The sequence below is a fragment of the Olea europaea genome, unplaced genomic scaffold (assembly GCF_002742605.1).
Source record: "Olea europaea var. sylvestris unplaced genomic scaffold, O_europaea_v1 scaffold231, whole genome shotgun sequence".
Taxonomy (NCBI): Eukaryota; Viridiplantae; Streptophyta; class Magnoliopsida; order Lamiales; family Oleaceae; genus Olea; species Olea europaea.
In genome coordinates this window covers 416,085-440,888 of record NW_019241194.1, presented here as the reverse complement: position 1 = coordinate 440,888, position 24,804 = coordinate 416,085, and the positions used below count along the sequence as shown (strand labels likewise).

The 24,804-nt window shown below is 36.4% G+C and overlaps 1 protein-coding gene and 1 pseudogene across 4 annotated transcripts; one reads left to right on the top strand and one right to left on the bottom strand.

The window, feature by feature from the left end:
- Window positions 1–2,829: 2,829 nt before the first annotated feature.
- LOC111381462 (probable LRR receptor-like serine/threonine-protein kinase At1g06840) lies at window positions 2,830–10,261 on the top strand. Of its 4 annotated transcripts, none has more exons than XM_023005245.1 (21): window positions 2,830–2,924; window positions 3,878–3,971; window positions 4,107–4,257; window positions 4,482–4,553; window positions 4,636–4,707; window positions 5,124–5,267; window positions 5,338–5,409; window positions 5,532–5,603; window positions 5,714–5,788; window positions 5,960–6,028; window positions 6,161–6,229; window positions 6,312–6,383; window positions 6,508–6,594; window positions 6,878–6,946; window positions 7,111–7,619; window positions 7,708–7,869; window positions 7,960–8,243; window positions 8,369–8,420; window positions 8,537–8,787; window positions 9,384–9,518; window positions 9,750–10,261. In XM_023005245.1, exons 2-21 carry the CDS (start codon window positions 3,878–3,880, stop codon window positions 10,092–10,094), a joined length of 2,856 nt encoding a protein of 951 aa, XP_022861013.1. In that variant the 5' UTR covers window positions 2,830–2,924; the 3' UTR covers window positions 10,095–10,261. The 4 variants fall into 4 exon arrangements, with proteins under 4 accessions (XP_022861013.1, XP_022861014.1, XP_022861016.1 ...); XM_023005246.1 differs by lacking the exon at window positions 2,830–2,924 and adding an exon at window positions 2,977–3,333; XM_023005247.1 differs by lacking the exon at window positions 2,830–2,924 and adding an exon at window positions 3,345–3,769.
- A 258-nt stretch (window positions 10,262–10,519) lies between these two features.
- LOC111381475 lies at window positions 10,520–22,992 on the bottom strand (annotated as a pseudogene).
- Between the last annotated feature and the right edge of the window lie 1,812 nt (window positions 22,993–24,804).

Genomic DNA, 24,804 nt, shown 5'->3' with positions numbered 1-24,804 from the left:
TTTTATTACTACATAAATTATTAAATAATTAATTACGTTTAGTTTATAAAAATATTGAATTCATTAATAAATTTAAAAAATGTAGTACAATTAATAGAAATACAACTAAGAAAATATTTAATCATAATATTAATAAAATGTGTAATATCTTTCGAATCGCAATATCATGATATTACAAAGTCGAAATAATATTCACAATTAATTATTATTTATTACATAATTAAAATTTATTACAAATGCAAATAATAATAATAATAATACTAATACTAATAATAATAATTTAGAATTAAAATTTATTATATAACAAATGGACTAGTATACCCTTAACAAAAATTGGTACAAAGTGGAAGAAAAAAGTAAAAAGATATTTAATAATTTTGGTGTAAAATAGTACAAATGAATAATATTGCACTAAAATGGTGCAATCGAGATGAGATTGGAGATGCTCTAAAAATCCCTCCATTGACAGTTAATGCTGAATTTGTCTTCCCTTCATGTCACCTTCTGTATATAGTCATATTACGTCCTAGTGAAGTCGTTTTCTACTCCCATCTTGTAGGGACCCAATTTTTATTAACACGTTAATAGCAGTCACCACTGTCAAACTTAAAACCCCACTGACAAAGCTATTTAACAAATTATTTTGATCAGTTCAAAGATCTATGACTGCTTCTAAGTTCTTAATTACTTGTCAGCCACCTTTCTAAAAACTTAGTGGAAAGATTACATTTGTTTATTTAAACTTTATCTTCAACACAACTCTCGCTTATGTATCAAGTCTAGGCTGGACTCATTTTTTCTCATGTGTAAGGGCTTTTGTTCAATGGATAAAAGTGACTCTAGACATAACAGACTTATCTTCTCCTAGCCCAAATTTTTTCGCATGTTTATTTTTCATTTGAAAGCAGGGGCGAATACAGCACGTACTTTTAGCTAGGGCGGAGGTTGACTTTGACCGTTGACCGTCGACAATCAATGATCGTAAAAGTTCGATCCCGCTATGGCCGATCATTTATTGATTCAATGAAAATGATTTATTCAACCATATGTCAACAGTTTTATTCAATAACAACCAAATGAAAAAAACCAACAAAGAGTTTTATGCGACATAAGAACAAAATCAAAATATAAACACGAACCTAAAATAATAGTATTAAATGGAACATTAAATATTCAGATTAGAAAATACAATAGAAACAGTGAGATAATCCAAAATTAGCATCATCCATTGGAGTTGGTATTTGTGGGGTCAATAAAAAAAAAAAAAAACTTTGCAGAATTTCAAAACCAATTTGCTGGCACAAATTGCAAAAACCCAAAAAATGCTTGCGTGAAGTCAAGGATAAGACCAAAATCAAGATTCAATATTGAAACTTCATGCATTTAATCACTGTGTCCATTAGTCTGTTGATAGGTCCCAGTCAGAACAAAGATAAAATGTTAGAAGATAGTTCTTTCTTCGGGTGAAAGAAAACCACAAACAATTCTCTTCGGGTGAGAATCGAACCACAATTAGAACCTTTTTTGGATAAAATATTTCACTGCCTTTCTCCTTCATTTTGTGCCATTTAAATAGGCAAAGTTACAACCCACTAATCAAGTGAAATATACAGAAACTTCCGTGACTGGTGCTACAATATAGGAGGAAGAAACAAACGTGCCAAAACAAACTAACGGAAATGCAAACACTACTCGGTCTAACATATTCCTATAAACAAATGAAAAAAACAAATCCTAATGCATGGACTTGGTCATGGGCTTCCACGTGTGGTTTGGAATTGGACTCACTTCCACGTAGCTGCTGCATCTATGCCCATTATTCTCTACTTCAGGGGCGAATCCAGCACGTACTTTCAGCTAGGGCGGGGTTGACTTTGACCGTTGATCGTCGACAATCAACGATCGTAAAAGTTCGATCCCGCTATGGCCGATCATTTATTGATTCAATGAAAATGATTTATTCAACCATATGTCAACAGTTTTATTCAATAACAACCAAATGAAAAAACCAACAAAGAGTTTTATGCGACATAAGAACAAAATTAAAATATAAACATGAACCTAAAATAATAGTATTAAATGGAACATTAAATATTCAGATTAGAAAATACAATAGAAACAGTGAGATAATCCAAAATTAGCATCATCCATTGGAGTTGGTATTTGTGGGGTCAATAAAAAAAAAACTTTGTAGAATTTCAAAACCAATTTGCTGGCACAAATTGCAAAAACCCAAAAAATGCTTGCGTGAAGTCAAGGATAAGACCAAAATCAAGATTCAAGATTGAAACTTCATGCATTTAACCACTGTGACCATTAGTCTGTTGATAGGTCCCAGTCAGAACAAAGATAAAATGGTAGAAGATAGTTCTTTCTTCGGGTGAAAGAAAACCACAAACAATTCTCTTCGGGTGAGAATCGAACCACAATTAGAACCTTTTTTGGATAAAATATTTCACTGCCTTTCTCCTTTATTTTGTGCCATTTAAATAGGCAAAGTTACAACCCACTAATCAAGTGAAATATACAGAAACTTCCGTGACTGGTGCTACAATATAGGAGGAAGAAACAAACGTGCCAAAACAAACTAACGGAAATGCAAACACTACTCGGTCTAACAGATTCCTATAAACAAATGAAAAAAACAAATCCTAATGCATGGACTTGGTCATGGGCTTCCACATGTGGTTTGGAATTGGACTCACTTCCACGTAGCTGCTGCATCTATGCCCATTATTCTCTACTTGATCTCCAGCCATGCACGTATCATTTGTGTATGCAAATTTCAAACAAAAGTCAAAGCCTAGCTACTATTGATCTTTACCAAACACGCCACGACCTCATCTTTCTCTTCATCTTCTCTGTGTAAATTCTCTCTTACACAGTCACATAGTGAATTGGCTTTCCTGGGCGATCACTTGGAGGTAAAAAAAAAAAATTAAAATCCACATGGATGATCCTCTCTTCCTCTTCTTCTTTCTTCCCATGCTTCTTTGTTTCTCTTTCTCTGGCGGCTCCAGAGAATCCAGCTAGGGCGGCTCCTCTTCTTCTTTCTTCCCATGCGTCTCTGTCTCTCTTCCTCCGGAGGCTCCGGCGAATCCAGCTAGGGCGGCCGCCCTAGCTGGCGGACCCCTGGATCCGCCCCTGCTCTACTTGATCTCCAGCCATGCACGTATCATCTGTGTATGCAAATTTCAAACAAAAGTCAAAGCCTAGCTACTATTGATCTTTACCAAACACGCCACGGCCTCATCTTTCCCTTCATCTTCTCTGTGTAAATTCTCTCTTACACAGTCACATAGTGAATTGGCTTTCCTGGGCGATCACTTGCAGGTAAAAAAAAAAATTAAAATCCACATGGATGATCCTCTCTTCCTCTTCTTCTTTCTTCCCATGCTTCTTTGTTTCTCTTTCTCTGGCGGCTCCAGAGAATCCAGCTAGGGCGGATCTTCTTCTTCTTTCTTCCCATGCGTCTCTGTCTCTCTTCCTCCGGCAGCTCCGGCGAATCCAGCTAGGGCGGCCGCCCTAGCTGGCGGACCCCTGGATCCGCCCCTGTTTGAAAGTTTAAGCTGTTTAACACCAAACACATTCTTATCTAAAGTTTGCCTTTAACATTCTTTTAAGTCCCTGGGTTTAATTTAATCGAAGGAATAACGATAATAAAAATTCATCCCACTAGCCATCCATTACCAGTTTATACATTCGCAAATCGTCCATTAGACAAGCTGTTGAACCTCCTTTCATTAGCCTCGCTTAGTTGTTTCTTCTAGTCTGTAAACCGCTTTGGACCAAATTCTTCCTCAGTTTATGTATTTATGTTTTTGTTGGAAGTTGGAATAGACATTTTAGCGTCTTCTTCTTGTTGTTTAACCTGCAGATGGCTCAGAGAACATTATATTTCATAGCAATATTTCTCGCGTGTTTTTCTGCGCGACTTGCTTATGCACAACAAATCACAGATCCCCGGGAAGGTTTTCTGTTTGCTATTCTTGTCTTCACTAATCAATTCTCTTTTTCTGCAGGCTTTTAGAATCTTGCCTGCATACATATATATTGTATTAACTATGTAACAAGCGTGTTTCAATCTATCATTGTGACTACTGCAGTTTCCGCTTTACTAGCAGTTCGTAGCCACCTAACTGACCCATTGAAAAATCTCGGCAACTGGGATAAGAAAAAAGACCCGGGTACCTCGAATTGGAAGGGTGTGATATGCTACCCAAACTCAAGTGATGGATATATGCACATTCAAGAATTGTACGTACTTCACTATTTAATGCTTCTTTCCGATGTTAGACCTTCCTTTTACCTAGAACATTATGACAGTAGTACACCAATTTGAATACGATGGAAAACAGTTTCCTTGGATTATTTGGTTGTCTACCTTCTTATCGTCCACTTAAGTTGCATAATATCAACTAGGACTTGGAAGCTTACGGTGCTTTTGAAAAAGAACTTATTCCCTTCACCTGGTTATGCAGGCGTTTGATGCATACTAACCTCTCTGGTATATTAGCTCCTGAGCTGGGTCGGCTAGTTCATATGAAAAGATTGTGAGTCTTCACAGATTTTTATATCTTATATTTGTGTTATGTATTGGGGGTTTTCGATATCAGTTCCTCACTTTGATGTCAGGAACTTTATGTGGAACAATATCAGTGGCAGCATTCCGAAGGAGATTGGCAACATTACTGCTCTTGAGCTCCTGTATGTAGATTGTCAAGATTTTTTTATACCTTTGACTCTGCTAAATGAATTTCTTGTTTACTGAATGGTTTTCAAAATTTTAAATGATGAATCATGATATTTTTTATTCAATCAACAGGTAAGAGAAACTGGTATATGGCATGGTGTTCTATGAAGTCTTTTAGATGAGAAATAAAATAAACTAGGCCTTTTGTTCAATAAGTTTGGGGTTGGCATCTTGAGTCATTTTTCAACATTTAATTCAATTCGTTGCTATGTCTTTTATAATAAATGCTATCACACAAATCTCAAGATGAAAACTTCCATTTCAAATGGATAGTCACAGCTTTTAGATGCAATTATTAGTCTAGCCAACCAACTCCTCCAGTCCTCCCAGCTGAGATGTACACTGAGACAACTCTTGTTCTATATTGCAGGCTTTTGAGTGGAAATCAACTATCGGGGCCATTACCTGATGAACTTGGTCATCTTCCAAACTTGAATATATTTCAGTTGGACCGGAACCAGTTCTCTGGATCAATCCCAAAATCATTTGTAAACTTGCTCAAAGTTCAACATTTGTGAGTTTCCCAAGTGTATTTATAGTTATAGAATATTTAAGCATATTTTAATATCAATATGAAAATACAGCCACATGAACAACAATTCACTTGGTGGCCAGCTTCCTCCTGAGCTTTCGGCCCTTCCTCTTCTTCAACACTTGTAAGTTCCATGTTTTAAATTGTAATGTTGCATTAATTTTGGCTGTAAGGAACGAATGCTCTGAATAGGTGCAGTGCACCATAGTTGTTATGTTCTACGCATTAATACGTGAACTATGACAGCCTTTTGGATAACAACAAGTTAGCAGGACATCTCCCACCAGAGTATTCACAAATGCCGAACTTGACAATTCTGTATGTTCCGATTTTAGGACTTCAGTTTTTTCCAGTCCAAGGACTGGTTGCTCTATCCGATAAATCATTTTTGCCTTTAATGATTTGTTGCCCTCGTCTACGTATTGCAGTCAGCTTAACAATAATAACTTTGAGGGGAGTGTGATTCCCGATTCCTATGGAAACATGTCCAAGCTCATAAAGTTGTAAGTCCTTTATCTTCATTTATTTTTTTCTCATCAAATTGCCACGTGTCATAAAATTTGACTCTATTTTAGACCCTAAACTTTGATGATCACGTATTTACTTGTATATGGTAGGAAGAGAAGACAATATATTTGCATCCTTAAAATGGTAAATCATTTTTATTCAAGCAGGAGTCTAAGGAATTGCAATTTGCGAGGGAAAGTACCAGATCTCAGTGGCATACGAAGCCTTCTTTACTTGTACGTCTATAAGATCCATTTAGAAAATCTGTCCCAAAGTGACATGATATAAAGAGCAAGTCTTGCATTGATGGGAAAAAATAAAACCAGCCTGGTTTGTTCTTGAATATAATTGTTCTCTTCCTGTTACAGAGATCTTAGCAAGAATCAACTTACTGGAAATATACCGGTAAACAGACTCTCTAACAATATCACAACCATGTAAGTAACAATCAAGGTGCTGCTATAATGAGATATTATAGCACTTGCTAATACATCGCTTCATTGTACGACAATTTTCCAGTAATCTGTCGAAGAATCAGCTTAATGGATCTATTCCCTCCAATTTCTCTGGACTTCCTCGTCTCCAGAAACTGTAAAGAATTGCCGCTTTTTAGACTTTTTTTCAGTTCTCATGATTGTAGATTTTTCTCATTAGTCTTGTGCTTTAGAATAATGGGGTTTTTTTTTTATTTTTTTATTTTTTATTTTTTTTATAGGAGGTTGAATAATAATTTGCTGAGCGGATCTGTTCCATCTACCATTTGGAAGGACAAAACTTTTACTTCTGACTCAAAACTTGAAATGTAAGGTTTGAAACATCAATTTTTCTGTCTGCATAAAACATGTCTTCTCAATTGTCAAATTTTATATGCTTTGCAAATTATGAACTTATCTAAAAAAGCGCATTATATCTCTCTTTCGGCACCCCATATTTGAATAATCAATCTCATCACGGCATGCAATTCTTCCATTGTCGAAAAATGTCGTAATCTATGCTTTTCTGATGAAAATGTCTAATTTTTTTTTATTTTTTTTTGTCTTGTACATATTATCGAAGTTTACTTCATCTGGAATATTACTTTGCAGAAATTTTCAAGACAATCTACTTTCGGATATTTCTGGTGTCCTGGAAGTCCCTCCAAATGTGACACTAAAGTGAGTCTCTATTTGTATATTATCAGTCAGTTATTACCTATATTAGTTCCTCTTATTCCTCAAGCAACTAAAATTGGAAATAGGATCAAATCTATTAGTAGCAGAAGCAAAATGGTTGCATAATCCTATTACATTCTGATGAATCCCAAATATTAAAATTTCGGGCTTCATGGAAATCCTGTTTGTGAAAATGCAAATCAAAGGAACATCGGTCTTCTTTGTGGGTCTGATTACGAAGATGAAGACACAGCCACCATCGTGAACAAACAAGAGTTAAATTGTCCATCTTCTTGTCCTACTTATTACGAACATATCCCAGGATTACAAGCTAATTGCATTTGTGCAAATCCTTTTGGGGTAGGACTCCGGCTGAGAAGTCCTAGCATGTCCGACTTTCCTCCATACCGAGATCAATTCAATGAGTACATAACAGGAAATATTAAGTTGTATCCTTATCAGCTTTTCATTGACACACTAGCTTGGGAAGAGGGTCCTAGGCTAAGAATGTTCTTGAAGTTCTTCCCTAAGAATGATTCTAATGAATTTAACAAAAGTGAGATTCCACGGATTGCAGACGTATTTGCAACCTTCACTCTACCTGGGAATGATAAATTTGGCCCTTATGAACTGCTTAATTTTACTGCCAATGGATCTTCTATTATTTATTTTAATGGTAAGCCAATTTTTACTGATACTTCTCAGTAAAAGCAATCTATGCTCTAAAATTGGATTGAGTTGAATTGAAATTTCTATTGCTGTAGTGCAATTCCCATCTTTAAAGGGTAAAGGAATGAGCAAAGGCGCCTTGGCTGGAATCGTCTTGGGGTCCATCTTGTGTGCCAGCATGGTATTTTTAGGTGTCGTACTTTTATTCTTAAAGAAGAATCAGCAGCTTCCACCCAATGCTGTGAAAGATAAATCACGTGAGTCGCACTTTATTATTCTCATTAACAAGTTTTTTATTTATTTACATTATACATGACTTCTATCCATATTTCTTATTGCTTTATTAGTCGGAAAAGTTACAATAATAATGGATGGAGTGAAGGCATTCAGCTTTAAAGAGTTGCAAGCAGCAACAAGCAGATTTAGCATTGCTACTCAAGTTGGCGAAGGAGGATACGGAAAGGTCTTTAAAGGTACTTTAGCAGATGGCACAGTTGTAGCTATAAAGCGAGCACACCAAGGTTCTTTGCAGGGTGACAAAGAGTTCTACACCGAGATAGAAATCTTGTCTCGTTTACATCACAGAAATCTGGTTTCATTGGTCGGATATTGTGATGAGGACGACGAACAGGTACAATTCAATCTCAAATATATCTCTTGTATATCAGTACTTGGAGTGAACTTACCTTGATCAGTTCATGAATGAACTTCATCTAATAGTAGTTTATTCTTTCTTTGTCTTGTTTGTGCATACAGATGTTGGTATATGAGTTCATGCCAAATGGCTCATTACATGACCTCCTATCTGGTAATGATCCATTCTTCTTATTGCTTGTGTTTGTATTTCTACTAAATCTTGTTTATTCAGTTACTCAATGTCCCTAAATTTATGTTTTCAAGTAAAAATTTCGCTCGTGTTAATAGCTAGAGATAGATCACCTCTAAGTTTTGCGACAAGATTGCATATTGCACTAGGTTCGGCAAGAGGAATTCTTTACCTCCATAGAGAAGCTGATCCTCCTATCATTCATCGTGATATCAAGGCAAACAACATATTGTTGGACTCCAAGTGGACTGCCAAAGTATCTGATTTTGGAATCTCAAGGCTTGCACCAGTATCAGATGTAAAAGAAGCTACAGAAGCACACATCTCCACCAATGTGAAAGGAACACCGGTAAGATGAACTCTATTTATGGATTTGGGGACTTCATAAAAAATATTGAAATGAACAGACCGAAAGGCTTGTTCCCAGTAAATTTTGGGCTGTCTACAATAATTTTATTTTTGCCACTGTACTAGGTTTCATGTCATAAGTTTGTCAAAAAGTTTATTCTAGATGTAAACTACTAACCCTCATTTGCCTGGCTTCGGACTGGCTAAAAAACAATTTATTCTAAGTCAATGAGATCCCTTGAGAGAGCAACTCAAGAAGATCACTACGAGATTGATGGAATGATGTTCGAGCGTTACATTGTTTAGACAGTTTAAATATTCTTCACAGACATCATTCTCTTAAAAATTCTACCCAAGCATTGAACTTAACAACCAATAGTAGTACAAAATAAGAAGTGATGTTAAGATGACCAACTTACTAGAGAGTGTCAAGCTTAGATATTTGAGAAAGTGTATCATAGAAATTTACTCGATCAAACTTTCATGTGGCATATTTAGGTTGATTAGTTTCTCTTATTGTCCTGGTAACAATAATTATTTTCGCGTTCTCTTTTCATATCCCTTTGGTATTAAAACAGTGTTTTTACCTATATACAGGGTTATCTTGATCCAGAATACTTTTTGACCCACAAGTTGACAGAGAAAAGCGATGTTTATAGCCTTGGTGTAGTATTTCTAGAACTCTTAACAGGGATGCAGCCTATATCTCATGGAAGGAACCTTGTGAGAGAGGTATCACAAGATTTCACTATGCTACACCTTATTGAGGATTTAATATAAAGTTCTGCCTTTTTTTAATTTTTTACTTTTAAGATCATATGCTTGCTTGATGGGATGAATGAGAAGGATCATACAGTAGATTTATGAATTTCTAACTTGTGTGAACAAGCATTACAATTATTCAAGTTCTTGCTTTGTCTATTATCACATCATCTCTTTAATTTCCACAATATGTGCTTACAGGTTAACATGGCATGTCAATCTGGAACGATGTTTTCCATCATAGACGAGAGTATGGGGCCATATCCTTTAGAGTGTATAAAGAAATTTATGCAATTGGCCATCAGGTGTTCTCAAGATGAAACAAAGGGTAGACCTTCTATGTTGGAAGTGGTAAGAGAGCTCGAAAACATATCTTCAGTGCTTCCAGAATGTGACAACACTGCATTGGAGTTACACTTAAATACTGTGACTTCTGAATCCTCAGCCTCAGCCCCATCTTCTTCAGTCTACTCTACTTATGTCTCTAAGAATCTCCCTGGAAGTAATCTTGATAGTGACGTCTTCCCTACCATCAAGCCTCGTTGATCAGTTCAATAATGATCATAGATCAGTTGCACTCTGTCAAACAGTGATTGTTTAAAAGAGACGATATTTCTTTTCATTTAATTCAAACTTGTACATATGGATCTTAGCTTGTGAACTTTAACAATGCCTTCGGGATAAAGAAAATGCTTTCTATAATTTTACTTTTATTATGTCCAGTCTATTTTCATTTGAAGAAACTTGAATGGCACTACCCTTCAAGAGTCATATCCAATGTTTTTAACATCATATAGCTGTTTAAGGATGGTATTGCTTGTACTATATTAGCTCAATAAAATTTCCATTTGTGTTTTATATTTAGAATAATAGTTCATCAATTTAGATCGTGTTTTCATATATTAACCTTAATGGAGTATTTCATTTATACACTAGCATTCTCACACTTACATTTCCCATAACATTTTAGGTTATTGAACCCGTTGCTTGTCCTCCAACACTAATTGTAAGCTTCTATACTCTTGGCTTTTCTATAAGAATTCCGTATATAATGTGTTAGAAATATCATCAAAATACTTCTTAATGTAAGTCTTTCACATTAACTAAAAATCTCGTGGTGACTGATGAGACCAGATTATCGTCATATCTTATCAACGCAAGAATTTAAACCCAACTATGAATTGATAGATTAACAACATATACCGTCTATTCTTATTAAAAAAAAAGAGCAAATATTCTTTTTATTAATGATTAATTGATAGATTAAAGGGAAAGTACATGGAAGTTACCTCGGTAGTTTGCAATTCACTAGCTTTTCTCTCTCTTCGGCTGATCCTTCATCAATAGTACTTGCCTCATTTTGATCAATGCTCTGTTATCCTATCAACCTCACCAATATCACAAATGACATTCCTCCAAGAATATTGTTCAAGCATCTTAAAACCACGATCGATGACTTAAATACCATTGGTGAAACTCCCTTAAAAACTCGATCCCATTCAAAGTCTGGTATCTAAAATTACTGCCGAGACCCACGTTAATCGACCAAATAACAGCATTAAAAATCGTTGGTGGAGGCTTATGATAAGCTACCCATACGTTTTACGTATGAGAGGCATCACAAGAGAGGAGCTGACTAGGAATTGTTATTTGTATTTAATTGGATCTGTTGGGTCGGTTGGGGAGGAAGTTAGTTATGTACATGTCATGTTGGTTAGGAAAGAATAAAGAGGAGAAAATAGAAGGCATTCAAGTGATGGGAAAATCTATAAATCATTGGAGAGAGAGGTAGCTCTTTAAACCTGCCATTTTCATTATCAATTGCTACTATTCATTCCTGTAATTGCTTAGTTGATGAAATACATATCCACTTCTTTTAATACTCGACATTTTCTTTTGAAACTCCATGCTTCATTTCACTTTTTACTATTTTGCTAAGGATAAAGACAGATTATATTTGACCAGGTTCTATCATTTGGTATCAGAACAGTAATGAGAATGGACAATAAAATGAAACACTAGAAGCTTCTATAGCCTAGATCCCGATATTGGGTATATCAATAATGGATTTGCAGGGAAATGTTGAACAATTGAATGCGAAATTAGGGATGGAACTGGAGAAAATGAATGAGAAAATAGAAGTTAGTTTGGCGATAGGTCGAAGGGAGCTGAATGATGGTCTGCAAACAATAGCGAAGATGATAAAATCTTTATCATTAGATCTGTAGCCCATGGTAGGAGAAGAGAGCGAGATGAAATCTTCAGCAATCGTCGATGAGTCAGTTGAGTTGTAAAACATGGGGATGGAGAAGAAAAACCTGAAAAGTGGGAAAGGTCACTATCGCCAGCTGGAATTACCACTGTTCAATAGGATTGATCTAGATTTGTGGATTTTTAGAGTCGAGAGATATTTTAACATGAATGTTGGATTTTAATACCTAACAAATCCCAAGCTATGATGTTAATGTGAAAATCTATATTTCATAGGTTTAGACCAATGAATGAAATAAGTACCAACAACTAAGTCCATATGCTCTACCCGGTCTAATTGTATTCCCTCTTAAATGACCTTGAATCTTGGCCCATTTAGCTTTCTTATTGGTCCAACTTAAAGCCTAAACTAGCCTACTTATAAGGTATAAAACTTAGCCATTTTCTAGCGTGATTTTTATGTGAAAAAGAGGAGAACCCAGCTACCTTGAAGAGAGTGGCTGGTCTTTGTGTGTCCAAAACTAGTAGATTTCTTTCTAGATTTTGGTCTCTTTATTGCCTTCCTTTATGGTGTTTTCACCTCACCTTTGTGGCTACAAATCATCATTGTTATCTTGTCTTTTGTAGGTGAGATTGAGAAGCAACCAAGGTAAATATATTGGTTATGGATCAGAGCGAGTTGGGTTGGTGGTTGGTAGAAAAAGGTAGCGTTGAACTGAGCCCAAAAAAACACCGATTTGAAGATCTTTGAAGCAAGCTTCCACGACAAATGGTATCAGGGCTTCAAGATGGTGGTTTTAGCATATGAAACTTACCAAAAAAATGTCCAGAAAACCAGTAGAAATTAGATCGAAAAACTGTCCAGAAAATTGCCTAAAATTAGCCTATGCTTTCGTATCTTCTAGCAAATCTAGAAAGAGTTTGGTGAAATGGAGATCACTATTATGACGTACAGGTGGAGATGGTTTCAGAAGCATGTGAAGCTCAGACCCAGAGAGTTTTGATAGCGTGTAAGGGCGCGTGCAACGTTTCAGGCGACGGTTTCTTCAGGCAGTTTGTTCCCAAAATCATTTTTGACATTTTCGTGTTGTTAGTTTTCTGTTTCAGGTTGTACAATGGGATTTGGACAGAGTTGCTTTTAGCACGATCGAGATTCGATCATGGTTTGTTGGTTATTGTAATTGCTAGAGATTTTAGGACAAATAGTGGTGATCCTAAAGTAATAAATTCCCATCTCTCATAATTTACGGACTCATATTGGTCCGCTCTGGTATATTGGCTTATCCCAATTTAAATTTTAGTATTAGCGCCTTATCATATGGGATGACGTTAGGATTGAGGTTACCGTGAAGGGATAACCATTGCTTGTCCTAGAAATTGAAGAGTTATTTGCCATATTTGAAGTGTTGAATTTTGATTACAAATTGGTAATTGATTTTGTGCTTTAACTATCATATAGTCACTGTGTGAGACTGCATTGCGTGAAAAATTTAAATTTTTGTTAATATACCTTTGTGCTATATTGATTATCCTATTAGAACATCTGGACTTGACTCGTTTTTAAAATTACATTGATCTATGATCGTGATCTTATGAAACCTTGAAAATTTTAGAACGGTGTATATTTCGACCTTAGGATTTCTTTGTGTGACTATAAGTGCATTTGGTTGTCTTGTTTTCTTAAAAATGTCTTCACATTTCAAAGTAGAACTTTTAATGGGAAATGAGATTTTTCAGTTTGACAACAAAAGATGAAGGAGATTTTGGTTCAACAAAAAGTTTCAAAAGTCATAGATAGTAAATTTCCTGTAAAATCTGATAGAGGGACAAAAAGAAGAATGTGATGAACTTGCTTACACTTCAATTATTTTACACTTATCTTGTACTGTTTTTAGAAAAGTTGGAAAAATTAATTTTAAAAAAGAACTTTGGCAAAAGGTGGAGGACTTATATTTGCTTAAGTCTATTCCTAACAAATTATACTTGCTTGAAAGGTTTTTAAGTTTTAAAATGGATTTTTCAAAAGATCTTGATAACAATTTAGATATCTTTAACAAATTAGTTCAAGATATTGTTAATTGTGATGAAAAAGTGTCTGAAACGTACAAGGCCATTATTTTGCTTAGTTCCATACCTGATTCATATAGAGAGGTTAGGAATGCAGTTAAGTATGGTAGGGACACCTTAACACATGAGATTGTCATAGATTCTCTTGAGAGTAAGGAGATGGAGATTAAGGCTGAAAAAAAGATAAAATGAGTGGTGAGTTACATATGATAAGGAGTAGAATGAAGTTTAAGCAAATAAATTTGGGAAGAGCTCAAGACAATAGTGACTCGAGTGATGAGGGTGGTAAGAAAAAGGACAAGGGACGGGACAAGTCCAGTGGTAGACAGTGTTACAGCTGTGGTAAGTCTGGACATTTTATTAGAAACTGTTCCCAGAAAAAGGATAAGCAGAAGGATAAGATGAGAGGTGAGTCAAATTTGGCTATAGGGTCGATGATGACCCTAGTGAAATTTATTGAGAGTAAATCGAGCTACTGCATGTGCATCTGGGTGTTATCCTTTCAGTACGTATGTGATTACCTAATTCTTGTTGCATGATTATATGCTGCATTTTAATGTGTTTGATATGTGCGTTTGCATAAATTTGAGGCAATATGATTACTTGGTGTAGTTGTTTGCATGCTTAGTGAGGTAGAATGTATTAGCAGTGTGTTATATGTTTTTTGATGAGGTGTAATATAGATGCCTAGGGGTACATTGTAACTTGCATCGGGGATTTGGAGTGTGACATTTGGATCACGAGTGGTGAGGTGATTAAATGTCGAGAATTTTTTATCTATGAAGAGACCATGACAAGATGGAGTGTGAGAGAGGCACTTCTATCACTTCTGTTATGTGGAGACCCATTATTCACTAAGTTGGGAGAAGTGATGTGGTGATAGAGGATTATCCCATGAACTTAGGATCTATTGTGACTTACCAGTTAGACATGAGTTGAGTGATCGGTCCAGTGAGCATGGTAAACTATGAGAGGAGATATGTGTTCTCCAGGTGTGAACAACACAGAATGGGATGAGATAAGTGTGATGAGATCATTTTGCAGGGTCATTCATGCATTTGTTGCATTTGTGTTTGACCGCCTGTTTGATTAACTTGGTGTTAATCTATGATTCTGTGTGAAAGTGTTTCTAAAAAGTTCTGTGTGTGTTATCTAATATTATATCTTCATTGCATGATTATTTCCTCTTGATTGATTACTGTGAATACTTGTTTCTTTTTGGGTGTTCTTGACCTTAGCCCTAGTGAGTAAATGGAGCAAGTATGGTATGTGTTTCAGGTAAAAAACACAAGGTAAGGTCTGTGATCCAACTTTATTGGTTACCTTATTTATGTAAGTACTAACTATGTGTTTTAATTACTTGCAGGTTTATTGGGCATCAAGGTGGAGATTTGTTGGGTTTTGATACCCAATAAATCGCAGGCTATGATGTTAACGTGGGAATGTATATCTCATAAGCTTAGGCCGATAAATGAAATAAATACCAACAACCAAGTCCATAGGCTCTACCTGGTCCAGTTGTATTGCCTCTTGAATGATTTCAAATGTTTGCCCTTTTAGTTTTCTTGTTGGCCCAACTTAGAGCCTAACCTAGCTTACTTATAAGGTATAAATCCTAGTCATTTTCTAGTGTGATTTTTGTGTGAAAAAGAGGAGAACTCGCCATTGTGTGTCCAAAATCGATGGATTCCTTTGTGGATTTTTGGTCTCTTCTTTGCCTTCCTTTATGGTGTTTTCTCCTTACCTTTGTGACTACATATCATCACCGTTATCTTGTCCTTTGTGAGTGAGATTGAAAAATAATTGAGATAAATATATTGGTTGTAGATCGGAGCCGGTTGGATTGGTGGTTGGTAGAGAAATGTAACGTTGAACTGAGCCCAGAAAAACACTAATTTGAAGATCGTTGGAGTAAGCGTCCGTAACAATAAATAAGCTAAATGATGTCAAGTGAGCCTTGGCTGTTAGGGTGTGTGTAGAGGGTAGTGCTCTCTCATGGTTTCAATGAAAGGATGGGAGATGACCTACGTAAAGCTGGATGGACCTGAAACAACGTTTGTTGGAGAGGTCTGGGGACACTCAATATGGTACTCTACATCATTGATTTTTGGCATTCAGACAAATTGAGACTGTAGCAGAATGTAGAGAAAAATTTGAGGTTATGGCTACACTGCTCAGGAACGTGAATGAGGAGACCTTAGAAGGGGTTTTCATAAATTGGTTGGAGAAAGAGTTACGAGCAGAAATGTTGATGGCAAATCTAAAATGGCTGTCCCAACTCATGGATATGGCGCAAAGGGTTAAGGATAAAAATTTGCGAGTCAGTAGAGCTCGAGGAGAAAGAGCGCCCACGCCACAAAAACTCATCCTGCACTCCTCCTGCTAGGACTGAAAGTAGAACAATTCCATGTAATCCTCCTCAATGGAATGCTCCGGTGGAGAGGACCTGAACAATCTCTACAAATTTAACTTCTGGATTTAAGAAACTAACACAGGCGAAATAACAGGCAAAAAAGGATAAGGGATTGTGTTTTAGATGTGATGACAAATACATCATTCGGTACAAGTATCGTAACAAAGAATTACATGTGCTGTCAGTTGATGATGACATTGAGGTGGGTGATGGGAGGAAGAAATAAAAGAGGAAAAATAGGGAGAATAGAATTAGAGGGAGTTGAGTTGTCCATGAATTCTATTGTCTACTTGACATCACCTAAAACCATGAAGATGAAGGGTACAGTTAATGGACAGGAAGTGGTAGTGCTATGATTCCAAGGTAACATATAATTTCATATCCTTGGAATTGATTCGAAAATTGAAAATACCCATCATTGAAACAGATGGTTATGGAGTACATGTGGGATCTGGGATGGCAGTTAAGCGAAAAGGAATATGTAAAGGAGCGGTCCTTTGCAAGCAAACTGTGGTAGTTATCAATTAGTATTTACCTTTAGACTTGAGCAGTTTGGACATATTTTTGGGGATGCAATGGCTGAGTACATTGGGCACTGTTCAAGTGAATTGTAAGCTGCTGGTGATGAAAATATCTATGGAGATAGAACAGTTACTTTGAAAGGGGAAGATGGGTTAAGTAAATCCTTGGTATCCTTGAAATCGATGTTAAAAATCATCTAAAAAGATGGCGAGGATCTGATGGTGTAACTCTGTTCCATTCAGGTAGAAGAGCCTAAGCATCTAATATACAATAACCTATTCAAAAAAAATTAACAACTTATAATATTTTGTTTGAGATGTCGGGTGGATTGCCTCCTCTACGAGGTCATGAACATGCCATCACATTGAAGCTAGAAACTAAACCTATTAATGTCAGACCATACCGCTATCCTCATGTACTGAAGGCAGAAATTAAGCAATTAGTTTCAGAAGCAGGGATAATCTAATCCAGCACCAACCCATTTTCAAGTCCAGTATTGTTAGTGAAGAAAAAAGATGGGGAATGGAAGTTCGGGGTGGATTACAGAGCCCTGAGCGGAGCTACAGTACTTGATCGTTTTCCTATACTGGCCATTGATGTTGCAGGATGCAACTATCTTCTCCAAGCTAGATCTGAAGTCAGGGTATCGTCAGATACATTTGAGGGCAAGGGATGAACACAAAACAACATTCCGAACATATGGACGGCATTATGAGATTTCAGTAATGCCTTTTAGGCTTACTAATGCCCTAACCATCTTTCAGTCATTAATGAATCGTGTTTTCAAGAACTTGCTATGAATGTGTGTGTTGGTTTTCTTTGATGATATTTTGGTATATAGTCGTTCATTGGAGGAGCATTGTGTGAATTTAGAAGGTGTGTTAAGGCTCCTATAAAAGCAGCAATTATATGCGAACAGAAAAAAATGCAAATTTGGATGTGCTACTTTAGAGTATTTGGGGCGCGTAATCAGTGCAAAGGACATAGCAGCGAATCCTTAAAAATAGACACGATGCAATCTTAGCCTGTTCTTTGAAACATCAAGGAGTTTCGAGGTTTCTTGGGATTAATAGGGTATTACTGAAGGTTTGTAGAAGGTTTTGGAACGATGCCTGAACCATTGACGAGACAACTGAAGAAAGACAACTTTAACTAGGATCACGAAGTTGAACTGGCATTTCATAAGTTAAGGTAGGCCATGACCGAATTTTTGGTGTTAGCGGTACCAGACTTCGCTTTGCCATTAGTGGTAGAAATTGATGCATCTGGAGTGGGCTTAGGGGCTATCCTATCCTAGCATCAAAGACCCATATCTTACTTTAGTCAGGCCTTATCTCCTAGGGCTAGACTCAAATTGATTTATGAAAGAGAATTCATGGCCATAGTACATCTATTCAGAAATGGAGAAACTAGTTACTGAGATATTTTATAGTTCGCACGAATAGAAAAAGTTTAAATTTTTTTGCTGGAACAACATTTGGTGTGTGTTGAACATCAAAAGTCGGTTACTAAGTTACTCGGCTATGATTTCGAGATTCAATATAGACCTAGCCTTGAGAACAAGGCCGTTGATACTTTATCTCATCTTCCAGTGGCGGCAGATTTAGCAATCATTTCTATATCAAAGGTAATGGACCTGGGAGAGTTGACAGATAGGGAAGGATGAGAAGTTAGCCAGCATCAGGGAGGCCTTACTCAAGGACCCTTTGTCCATTGGTAGCTAGTCCGTCACTGGTATGCGTTTGCAGTATAAACAGCGACTAGTGATACTATAGGGATCTAATTTGATTTTCAATTTATTTCAAGAATTTCATGGCAGTGCTATTGGCAGCCATTCAGGAGTTTTAAAGACTTACAAAAGGGTAGCCAGAGAGTTGTTTTTGGTGGGGATGAAAAAATATATTCAGTCATTTGTGAAAGCATATTCCATTTTCAACAGAACAAGTATTGAGCACTCTCTCCCACAAGTTAACTTTAACCTTTGCCAATTTCGGAAGCAATATGGGTGGACTTAATGATGGATTTTATAGAAGGGTTACCCAAGTCTAAAGGGTGGGTAATGATCCGAGTGGTGGTGGATTGGTTAAGCAAGTATGCTCATTTTATGACCTTGAAACACCCGTTTTTGGCTAAGACAGTGGTTAAGTCATTTATACAGAAAGTGGTAAGACTTATTGGATTCCCTAGATCCTTGGTATCGGATAGGGACAAAGTTTTCCTCAACTGGTTTTGGACTGAAATTTTTCGGCTACAGGAAATGCAACTTCGACACAGTACTACTTACCACCCACAAACTGATGGGCAATTTGAAGTAATGAATCACTGTTTGGAGACTTATTTGAGATGTTTCATTAATAGTCATCCTCATACCTAGTCGGAGTGGATACCATGGGTAGAATTCTGGTGTAACACTTCATTCCATACGTCTGCTAAGACAACTCGTATATGGTAGGGACCCTCCTCTGGTGATATGTTATGGAACTTAGCAGACATTGGTGGCTAAACTTGATCAACAATTGCAGCTTTGCAAAGAAATGCTGGATGAGTTGAAGTTATAATTGGCAAGGGCACAGTCCAGGATGAAAAAAGTCACGGATGATCAAAGACGGGCAGTACAATTTGAAGAAAAGGACTTGGTTTTTCTCAAACTTCAGTCTTATCCGCAGAAATCCTTGGATAAGTATGTAAATGAGCAGTTATCTCCAAGTTTTTTTGGTCCTTATCCAATTCTCCAGAAGATTGGAACAGTCGCTTATAAGCTTCATTTGTTGGACATGGCTAACACTCATTTAGTGTTTCATGTCTCCCAGTTAAGTAAAGTAGTTGGGCCCATTTAGCCCCTTCCATTTCTGCTCAGTTCAAATTTGGAATGGACTGTACAACCAGCTTGTGTTCTGAGCATCAAGCCAAGTAGTGATCAAAAAGATAAAGGAACAGAAGTACTTGTTCAGTGGTAAAATCTTCCCTTTTTCGAAGATTTGTAGGAGCCGTTTGAATTGATCAACACTCAATTTCCAGATTTATACCTTGGGAACAAGGTGCTTACGTTGGCGGGGTATTGATAAGCCATCCATACATTCTACGTATTAGAGGTGTCAAAGGAGAGGAGCTAACTAGGAATTGTTATTTGTAATTAATTGGATATATTGGATCGTTTAATGAGGGAGTTAGTTATGCACGTGTCATGTTGGTTAGGAAAAAATAGAGAGGCAGAATCAGATAATAAAAAGCATTCATGAGGTGGGAAAATCTATGTATCATTGGAGGGGTAGCTCTCTAAACCATTCATTTTCACTATCAATTAGTTGATGAAATACATATCCATTTCTTTCAATACTAGACATTTTCTCTTGAAACTCCGTGCTTCATTTTGCTCTTTGCTATTGTGCTAAGGTTAGATTATATTTGAGAAAGTTCTATTAGCTTATTCATTGTCTCAAATTTTGGATCCATCTTCTTCCTCATCATTATCAACCTATTGGAAAGAGTAATTCCAAAAAGTCCAACAGTAAACCCAACAGCAGCAAATGAGTCCTTTTGTATACAAATGTACCAAGCATGTTCAATAGACTATAAGCCCCTGGCTCGAATGTGTGGCTCATAGGAGAATTCGAGAAGATTGCAGGAAGACTTTGGCTCAATGTTGACATAGGTGGAGCCAAAAGATACATGAGAACAAAATTCATAATTGAACCAACAACAACAACAAAAAACACAAAATCAAGCTCATTGAGACCAAAGTTGGGACTTGATGCCATATCGCCAAGAACGCAAGAGCTAACACCAACTCTTCCATAAGGACCATAAAAGGGAATTGTGGATCTGCCAAAACCGTCGACCTCCACCCATTCACAAAAGCCCCAATTGGTCTAAAACCATCCCACGAAGACTTGGATTCATTTGGGCTACCACTAAGGTTGTTAATGGATTGAATTTTGATCTGAATCAATGAAATTAATGGGAGATGAATTTAGGATATCAATCCGATAACCCGATTAAGATCTGAATCCTATAATCCTTTAACTAAATGGAGTAAATAAGGATATAGGTCAATCCGATCTAATAACAATCCGATCCAATTTATTATAATGATATAATATATTTTATATATTATCACATAATTTATTACACATAATTTTATTTTATTTTATTTTTTTTAATTTTGAAACTTGTATTATATTAAACATGATTTTCAAATAACTAATATTATTAGATAATAGTATAATGTTGTTAATTGAAATATATGAAGAGATTTAATTTTTTATTAATTAAAATAAGATAAAAATAATAATTAATTTGTTTTATAAATTAAACAACCAAAAGAGTCAACATTGGAATTGTTTTCATTATTTTCAACTTATCACTTCCCACATCGGATACTCATTAGAATATCATAAAATTTACAATCTATAAATAAATGGGTCAAGAATTGGGTAAAAAACCTATCTAGGCCTATTGATTCTAAGGGTAGAAGTTGACTAAAATTTTTTACTTTTCTAAGTTCTTCAATTTCGGATCGGGTTATCGGATCGAATATCCGATAACACGACGGGTCGAATATGGATTTAACCATCAAATATCCGTCGGATTATTGGATTGGATCGGATAAAATAATTTTCTTAACGGATCGAATTGGATTTTGACAGATCTGATCCATATCAGATCCATTTAGAGCCCTAGCTGCCACTATGATCCCAACCTCCATTGCCACTATATCTACTACTTCCACCACCCTGTCCAACACCTATATCACTACACCTACACATGGAATATAATCTTTGGTTGTCAAATCGAGGTTTAATTGTTTACTTTCAGTGCAAAAGAAAAGGCTGCTAGGGAAAGTATTATCGACAAATCTGGAGGTGAAAGAGTAAGTGGAGAGTATCGAAGTTGGATCATAGTCAGCATATTTCTGATGAAGATAATTAAAAGATCTGTGGTGTCTATCAAGCGATTAACCAATGTAATTCTGAAAAAACCAAAAGAAGCTGAATAAATTCCTACAAAATCCAAAAATGATAACAAATATTGAGACATTTTTTTTGGTAAACGGCTATGGTTACTGAAACAAGAAACCAGAATCTTATGATCGAAAATCAAAATAACATGAAACAACATCTTGAAAGTGTACCTGTATTATGTAGGCACGAAGAAATAATAGAGAATTAGTTATGTAATAGACAAAATACACGAGGCCAAATTCTTCAAATGGAATCCAAAACCTTTGTCAATAGTCAGTAAAGTACAATAGAGGGGAGAATGTGTGGGATAGTGATTTTGGTGTTGGGGACATTTGACATTGCGGTCCCTAAACTTTACCCCATATATCAAATTTACCTTTAATCAAACTTTTTTAACCTTCAAATCTCCAAACTACACATGTAAGCCGATAAATACGAAATTCATATACGTAATTGTCAATTTTCTGGCCACATGACAACTTATTTGGAAGTTATTTTTGTCAATTCACTTCATTTCACTCTATTATACCACTACTAGAAGTGGCCAAGTTGACAAAAAACAAAGAGTCATGTCTAGTCCTACAAAATGAGCACGTTGGCCAAACTGAAGTGCAATCGAGTAAAAACATATAGTTCAATCACATGGAACAAAGACACAAGCCAAGTCAGAACAAAGATGTCTTAGAATTATTTTGAAGATAAATAACTACAACATTTTGTCATATCCTATCAGCCTTTGTCAATCATAGAGAATCCTCAAGGCCTCAGCAAATGATCGATGTCTTGAGCCCACAAAAAGGTGCAGTAGGGGAACATTCTCCAAGTCTAGTTTCTTACACTCCTTGCATCAAAGTGTCAACAACCAACAATTCCCATCTATGGAAGGCCGAGAAAAAATTGTCCCTGTTTTACAGAGTCAGCTACTAAATCATTCATCTCCTTATATAGAAACTTCACCAAAATATGGCATCAACAAAAAAGCGCCATATGCAAAAGACCAAAAAAATACCACCTGAAAAAACAAGCAATAACCACCCAGAAAATAGAAATAGAACGACAATTTTATCCACAAATTGCACAAAAGAATGTCACCATGACGACTCACATAACCCAAGCAAAAGGAAACGTGCCTGAAATGAACAAGAGGGGACCACAATCCTTCACTTAGCAAGAACTCACTGGATGAAAGCCAACCACATAATAACTGCATAATCTGATAAAACAGCCGACGGAATTCAAAAACGCAAACTTCAACAAAATCAGCCAACATAAAACATAATATGTCAATTTACAATGGGATCTTTAAATAATAATAATATCATAACAACATAAATATGTACAAGATCAAGCCACTTTCCAGATGCCACGTTGCACCAATAATAACATATCTCACACTAAAATTTACTCACACAAGAATAAATCCAATAATTGGGCATAAATAACCAACATTGACAAAATCAATCTAACAACACCTATAGGCATTATTCGATTCTTTCTTTTTCTTGCCTTCTGTCTTTGGTTAATTAAGAGAAATACCTATAAACTCTCTTCTGTGAAATTTGAATTTAGCAGGGCTAGTTCATGCAATTGCTGCCTCTTTATAGAATTCTCTGACTCATCTTGCACAAAAATGAAAACATAGCAACGGATAATTCTTAATATGCGTGATTTGACATTTTTCAGCTTGTGTAGTTCAGGTCAACAATTCGGCAGATTACCATCTGTGTCTTTACTGGGTAGTGAATGGCTCAAAGAAACGAAATTGTCTGATTTTTCAAAGAAAGATTGGTTTGAGATTAATACCACAGGTTCGGGCTTGCCTCAGTTTGATATCAACAACATTAGCACGTAAATCAGCCTAAAGTTCGTGAGCAAGTTGGGTCAAACAAAATGTTACTGAAAAAATTCATAAAGTAAGCTCTTAAGATTAAAGTTAAGCTTATAATACTTGTGCTAGTTTTTTTGCAAGCTGTCTCCTTTCTGAAGAGTGCTTCCTATAAGGTTGATATTGTTAACCTAGCAACCATTTTTTTTCTGTTGGGGTTGGGGGCGGGGTGTGTTGGGGGACTTGGGGGTGGTGTTATGCGTTAGGCTGTTGGGAATCATTGCAAAAGCATATTGTGAGGATATGGTTCACCTAACCCCACCACCTAATGTTGTGACTTGATGGGAGTGAGGTTGACACAATAAGGTCTTCCCTTCTTTTGGCAGAGGCATGGTCTTTCTTCCTACCCCTTCATTATGTACATTCTACCATTTTCAAATAAAAGGGGTTGAATTTTTCCATTCCCGTTTTTCTTTATTTTGACTTGAATCTTGTTTGTTGATTGTTGTTTTTGGTTGTTTGAACTCCTAGGATCCCCAACAAACTGGTATCAGAGCTAGAAGGAGTGATATTAGTCCAAAAATAGATCAAAAACCAGCAAGAAATCACCATTTCCACATTCTAACCGAATCTGAAAAACTTGATTTCCGGCCAACCGATTGACTTTCCGGCGAAATGGACCATGGAACCATGACCAGCAGGAGGAGGCGCACCCTGTGGTGAGGCGTGTGACCGGCGGCGGCGCGTGGCCGGACCTCCGGCGAGCTTTTTTCGGGCAGTTTACTTATTTTGACGTCCTGAACGCACTGATGTCGTTTGTTTTTTGTTTCAGATTTTACAGAAAAAGTTGGACGATTTTGCCCCTACCTTGACGTCCACGGCAATTTGGTTCAGAAACTTGGTGGTATATTTACTGTTTGTCAACAGTAGTTTGGTAAGATTATTCCAAACTCTCCGTTAGGTTAGGTTTGGTATCCTTACCGGTTTATGCATGGTTATTGCTTGGTTGCTTATTTGTGAATTCTGTTAATTGAATTCTTGTGATTAATTTGTAACCTGGAAGCATATTTACCTGCTTTATATACCTGTGTTTCGTGAACGGATTATTTCACTATTGTGCTTCATTTCTAAAAATTGTTTTTTAAACTCAGTACTCAGTTTTATATTGATCATCTGGAAAAGAATTTTTCAAAACCTTTTTTGTTGTGTCCACGAGTACAGGCCACTCTTTTATAGAATCTATAATGGGTTCGAGGG